This window comes from Leptonychotes weddellii, chromosome 3 (genome assembly GCF_054177405.1).
Source record: "Leptonychotes weddellii isolate Sample4059 chromosome 3, ASM5417740v2, whole genome shotgun sequence".
Taxonomy (NCBI): domain Eukaryota; kingdom Metazoa; phylum Chordata; class Mammalia; order Carnivora; family Phocidae; genus Leptonychotes; species Leptonychotes weddellii.
In genome coordinates, this window is record NC_138371.1 from 1141864 (window position 1) to 1148379 (window position 6516).

The 6516-nt window shown below is 56.4% G+C and overlaps 1 protein-coding gene across 1 annotated transcript; it reads left to right on the plus strand.

The window, feature by feature from the left end:
• The first annotated feature begins 1448 nt into the window (after positions 1 to 1448).
• On the plus strand, positions 1449 to 6059 carry COPS9 (COP9 signalosome subunit 9). Its single transcript, XM_006745009.3, has 3 exons — positions 1449 to 1601; positions 3275 to 3347; positions 5801 to 6059. The coding sequence occupies exons 1-3, from the start codon at positions 1539 to 1541 to the stop codon at positions 5836 to 5838; spliced, it is 174 nt and encodes a 57-aa protein (XP_006745072.1). The 5' UTR covers positions 1449 to 1538; the 3' UTR covers positions 5839 to 6059.
• The last annotated feature ends 457 nt before the right edge of the window (positions 6060 to 6516 follow it).

A 6516-nucleotide genomic window follows, 5' to 3' on the forward strand; every position in this document is an offset into this window, starting at 1 on the left:
CTGTAACTATTTTTTTTTTTAAAGATTTTATTTATTTATTTGACAGAGAGAGAGATAGTGAGAGCAGGAACACAAGCGGGGGAGTGGGAGAGCAAGAAGCAGGCTTCCTGCCGAGCAGGGAGCCCGATGTGGGACTGGATCCCAGGACCCTGGGATCATGACCTGAGCCGAAGGCAGACGCTTAACGACTGAGCCACCCAGGCGCCCTACTGCTGTAACTATTTCTAAGTGGCACCAAGCACATTCACACTGTTGTGCAGCTGTCACCCCTAGAACTTTCTCATCTTCCCCAACTGAATCTCCTTCCCCATGAAACACAGACTCCCCATCGGTCCCCAGCCCCTGGCGCCCGCCCTTCTGCTGTCTCTGTGAATCTGACCACTGTAGGGACCCCATGTCAGCGGGGTCATACAGGATGTGTGTGACAGCTCATTTCACTCAGCATAAAGTCCTCACGCTTCATCCATGTTGTAGCATCTGTCAGAATTACCCTCCTTTTGCGGCTGGATAGTGTTCCCTTTTATGTACCTATAGAACACATCTCGCTCATCCATTCAGCTGTCCATTAACATGGCTGCTTCTACACTTTAGCTCTTGGGGATAACAGTGCTCTGAACACGGGGGTGCAAATATCTCATGAAGACCCCGCTTCCACTCCCTCTGGGTTTTTATATAGCACCCGTTCTAAGGGGTGTGAGGTGGTTTTGATTTGCATTTCCCTAATGCTTAGTGGTGTTGAGCATGTTTTCATGTGCCTCTTGGCCATTCGTATATCTACTCCAGAGAAAGGTGTATTCAAGTCACTGCGTTTGGATTGGGATTTATTGTTGTTGAGTTTTAGGAGTTCTCTCTAAATTCTGGATATTAACCCTTTAGTGAGTGTGTATATGTGTGTATATATAGATATCCATATATGCGTGTAATTTGCAAATATCTCCTCCCATTCTGTGGGTTGCCTTTTTACTCCGTGGACCATTCACATTCTTTTTTGTAAAGTACAGTTGACCTACGCTATCATATTAGTTTCCGGAGTACAACACAGTGATTTAACAATTGCACACAATCTGTCCCGGTACAAAGTTATTACAGTGTCATCGGCTACAGTCTGCAGGCTGTACTCTTCATCCTCCAGACTATTTCATTATCTTTTTTCCGGAGACATTCACTTTATAGCTGGAAGTCTGTGCCTCCTCATCCCGCTCCCCTATATGGCCTGCGCCCCACCCCGCCGCTGCGGCTACCCCCAGACTCTTTCTGCCCACGCACATTCTGTAACGGGCATCTCTTGGGCCCCCCTGCGTGCCAGGCCTTTCGGGCTGAACTGTCTGTGGCCGCCAGGCACCCCCGAGTCCCTGCGCAGCTTCCCCGGAGCGCTCACGGGCTGGCGGGAGACCGGGACCCGCCCGACCCCAAGTGCCAGGGGAACCATAGAGTCGGAGGTCCTCCGGCGTCTAGACACGCCACGGCCGAGCGCGCACCGGAAGAGGCGTCAGGCGGGCCGGAAGAGGGCCGGGGAGGCGGGAGGCCCCGCAGGCGAGATGAAGCCGGCAGTAGACGAGATGTTCCCGGAGGGCGCCGGGCCCTACGTGGACCTGGACGAGGTGAGGAGGCCCGGGGCGGGCGAGGGAAGGCGGCGGCCGGGCGAGTCCGTGGCGCCCTCCAGCCCGCGCGCCGGGGCTCCCCGCCTCGCTGCCAAGTCCACCTCGGGGCCGGGACGTCGCCGCCGGGGAGCGCGACGGCTGACAGGCTGGGCTTGAGCCTGTGCTCGGCGACGTGGGGAGGAGGGTGGGCCTGAACTCCGTCTTACGCGGAGGGAGCACGGCTGGAGCGAGGCTGGGAGCGGCCGTCGGCCCAGGGCTGGGTGGGGGTGGGGCCGCGTGGGGCCGCGCGCGCTCTGCGCGGCGACCCCGGCCTCCCCGGCGACTATGCAGGGTTAGCGGGTGGTCTCGCGGTTTGGTCCCACCGCGTCGTGGCCGCCGGGCGGTCTCGGCCGATGTCGGTGTTCTCTGAGCTGGCGGCACCCCAGCCCAGCCCCGGTGCCGGGGCCTCCTGTTCTCTTTCCCAAAGCCTAGGGGGCCAGACCTTGTGTCCGTGCTCCCGGAGGTCGGGGTGTGGCCGGGAGAGGCGGCCTGCAGATGCCGAGTGCGCGAAAGTTGGAGGTGCCCGACGGAAGCGCCCTCCCGGCTGTGCGGTGGCACGGCGCAGGCTTCGGAGGGAGAGCCGCCGACGGCGCCGAGGAGACAGGCCTGGGAGGAGCGGAGTGTGCAGGGCAGCAGCGGGCTGCAGGTGCCCGAGCCTGGGGAGAGAGCAGCCGGCAGGGGGGGCGAAGCGTCAAGTGGCCGTAGCTGTGCTGGGGCAGGTGGCCTCTCTGCGCCCCACTCCCGAAGCAGGCACACCCCGCCTCTCCGTTCTTCGGTGGTCGCCGCCAGAGGCGGCGTGGAGTCGCTGGAGGGGCGCGGAGGGGGCGAAAGGCTTCCTGGCCGGTCCCTCTGGAGTTGGGGATTAGGTTTGGAGGTGAGAGTGGACTGCTGCTCGCAGGAGCCTTGAGGAGGGTCTGGAAGAAGGGAGCGCCTGCGATGGAAGTGGGGGCAGACCGGGCGCAGTAGCGAGCGCTGGCCTCTGCGTGGCTTGCTGTGGTCACGGGGAAGGGAGGCGGCCTGAGAAGAGAGGGGTCCGGGCAGCCGCAGGGACCTGTGGGCAGAGGACTCTGCTCCGACCACCCTGTGGGACTCTCACAGACACCCCAAATCTTGAACGCGTCAGACTGCCCGGCTTTGGGTGTCGCATAGTTTTACCGCCACCGTAAGCTGTGGCCGTGGGAGGTGCTGTGATGACACCCCCACCAGAGCCCCGGGTCAGTCGGGCAGTTTCCGAGGAAAACGGTGTGATTCCCAGAAGAAGCAGGGGGCAGTCCAGAGTAGAGAAATCGTTGGCACAGTTTTGCACACGTTTGGGGCCCCTGTGGCAGCGTCTTACAGGGAATTAGAACCTCGCTCGGGGTTTACAGAGAAGTGGTGTTCAGGGCAACAGCAGGATTCTGTTTAAAAAGCAGGAGGAATCAAGGAAGGTAAGACCCAAGGAGACCTTAGAAATAATTCCTTGGAACGCCGCCTCTCCCATCCGCTTCCTTTGCCTAAAACTAAATTTTGACCCCAACCTGGGCGCCTTTCCATCCCTCGCCTTCCTCTGCCGAGGAGTGGTGTGGGCCCTGTAAGGCGCTGTCCCCGTTCTCCCGGAAAGCAGCACTGACACCACGTCACCGTTCCCTTCCCAGGCAGGAGGCAGCACGGGGCTCCTGATGGACTTGGCAGCCAACGAGAAGGCAGTTCATGCAGACTTTTTTAATGGTAAGGATGCTGGGATTGGGGATTCCAGTTTTAGTCTGAATGTTTCTTTTGTGTGTTACACGGTGGAAGACTGTGGCGTGACTGACTGGGGCCATAGAACAGGAAAGCCAGATGCGTGCCGTTCGCGTGCCATTCGCAGCGCACAGTGCAGTTTGTACAAAACAACAGCACGGGCTGTTAACGCTGGCGGTCAGCCCTGTTTCACGAGACAAAATGGTGTAAGATGGCTCCCAGTCTTGCATTCCAGCAGTTGAGCTTGAGCTGTAGCCGTGCTTTTGTCCCACTGAACCTGTCGCAGGGGCTGGTCTGTTGCTTGTGACCCGAGACAGGGGTGTGGAACCCCGCCGGGCTTTCTCATCTCTTCTGTCAGGAGGCGGCTGGTTTTCCTGCCTTTCCTGTGTGCTGCCGGGTTCTGGTCTCTTGGCTCCCTTCGCAGTGACAGCCAGCTTTCCCCGCCCTTTTCTCTGAAAGCAGGACCCGTACTGAAGAGCTTTCGTGCTGCTTCCCAAGAACATGGATGGTAAGCAGGGAAAAACCAAGTTGTGCGACATCTTCCCACAGGCTACAGGGCTATTTCTCTTGCTGTCTTCTGATTTCCTGAGGCCTTGTTCCTATGGATTATATTCTTACTAAGGGTTCAAATCATGAGCGGGAATGCAAGACAGGTCTTGTTAGGAGACTCTCTGTCATCCTTCTCTCGTCCACAGTGCCTGCCACTACAAAGAATTGTCGCTAGTTGGTGGCAGCTGGGATGCTACGAGGCCACACTACCGGGTTTGATGTACCAGATCCCCCCTGGAGCCCGAGTCCATGTTATCTGGCATCTTTTCGGCAAGTTGTTGCCTAAAAAGAGAAGCCAGGCTGCTTAATTAGGTGCCTTCTTCCCAGGGAGGCTGGCCACTCTACTGAGGCGACATCTGGGCTGCCACCGGCCTTGAGGATGGGGACAGCCTTTCCCTAAGGTCTCCAGAGCCGCCATGTGAAAGCCCTCACTCACGTGGGGTGACCTTGGGGGGCCCCCACCCCAGCAGGGCAGGGTGATATCTAACACCACCTAACCCGCTCCCACATGCGATGATCTTCAACGTCCCATGCATCCTCTGGATTTACAGACTGTTGGCTGTGTTCTAGTGTTCGAGTTCATGTGGTTTCTGAAAATAGGGCATCTGGGAGGGACCTGGGCTGCCCTGCCGAGGGAGTGTGAGCAGCATGAGCAGTGTGGGGCCTTCCTCCCTCTGGGTCAGGGCTGGAAAGGGAAAGAACACAGAAGAGCTTCGTGCTGCATTGGTCTGCCCACCGACAGAGTTCATGAGGGGCGTGCCGCCCCATCAGGTTGTGGCAGCCCCGCGGGTTCAGAAAGCCACTTGCTGTGAGAAAGCCCTGAGTGCTTTGGACAGAGTTTCTCCTGAGTCCTACTTGCTCATGGAGCAGAGCTTCTGATCTCTGGTCCCCTGGGCACTGGGGTTCAGACCATGAACAAGGCTTGCTCTCTTCACTCACTGTGTTTGATAAAGTAGGGGAGCGTTAGACAAGGCAGCACGCAGGGACAGCCATGGCGAGAGCCCTGGCAGAGGTGGGTGGCCTTGTTTCTAGGAGCACATCAGAGGGCAGTGTCTTGGGGGAGGGGGTGATACCTCAGGGGTTGGGGGGGGGTGTGAGGAGTTAGCTGGGGCTGGGGGCTGGGGGCTGGGGGAGAAAGTGCACAGAGCTGTAGGACCACAGGCCAGCCCCAGCCCCGCTGCGGCTGAGCAGAGGTGGTTGGGACACCGCCCTCCCTGATGGCCTGTGACAGCATGTGGAGACGCCCCCGGGGCCTTCCACTCACCTCCTTCCAGCTCACTGTTTATCCTGCACAGTTTGAACTCATGGGACTATGAATAGACCCTCAGTTTTCCTTTCCCCATCATGAGAGCAGGGCATGCCTGTGGTAGACGGTTTAGGAAAGCCATAGACAAATAAATAGAAGGGCACAGTGACCCTGACTGCCACCCATCCCAGTAAATAGCATGCTGTGAGTGTGTGGCCCTTCTTCCAGTGGGAAGGGCCCGGACTGTCTCAAGCATGACCATCGGTTGGACTCCCTTAAAGACAGCCATTCTTGCATGGCCCAGTTCTTCTAGCACCTGCCTCCCACCTGCCCTCTGCATTCTCGTGCTTGCATGGGGGTCTTGTGCCCGCCAGCCTTCTGGCTGTGTCACCTCCACCTCCATGCATTTTCTTAAGATTGTCACCTAAATAGAAGATTAAAGTTGCCTTCTACACCACTCTGTCCCTTTGGACGATGTGACCTCTGTTGGATAAAATCGAGTCTGTCGTGGGAAAAAGTCCTTTATTTAGATTGTTTACTGCTTTTCCTCTATTTTGAATGACTGTGTAATTCATATTTTGAAGTTATTTTCTCAGTTGTTTACCTTGTGTGCCCCATTAATATGTGGTTTTGTTCGTTTACGTAGATTTTGAAGATCTGTTTGATGATGATGATATCCAGTGAGACGCCGTCCAGCGGTGCATGTGGTCATGTGTGTTACGAGGTGGTGTGGCGGAGTTCCTCAGAGGACAATTTCAGATGGTCCTAAAGAACTCGTGGATGTTACTTGAAATTAGGAGATGGTTAACCAAGAAAGAGAAGGATGGTTTTAACTCTCTGCATGAGGCCCGCTTATCTCTGAATGTGAACAATTTTTGTCCTTCAATTAAAAAGCGATGCCATCATTTGCAGGGTAATTTTAATTCTTGGGTTTTCGAGCAAATACTACAATGCCTAAAAGCCTCTGTGCATACGTGTGGGTGCATGTGTGTGTTGACATAGTGAGTGAAACACGTTTGTCAGCTTACAAATACACGGCTGTTTTCCTGAACTCAGTATTGAGTAATCATGAGGCTCACAGCCTGCGAAGTGGTGTTCGTATTAGATCACTAAGCAGTGCTGCGTGTATAGGGGCCCTCCTCGTGGCACTCTGTTAAGACCTTACTGTAGTGGGCAGGTGCTCATGGCACGTTTCCCCCGACACGTCGGGCCTGGCGTCACCTGTGTAAGCCCCGGAGCAGCTGCTGTCCCGAGACCTGAGGCTTGAAGACTCAGGACAGCTAGACAATGACCCTGACAGAGGTGCCCTCCTCTTGAGAAATGTGTATGTTGTGCCGTTCCAAAGGGAATGTAACATGGAAG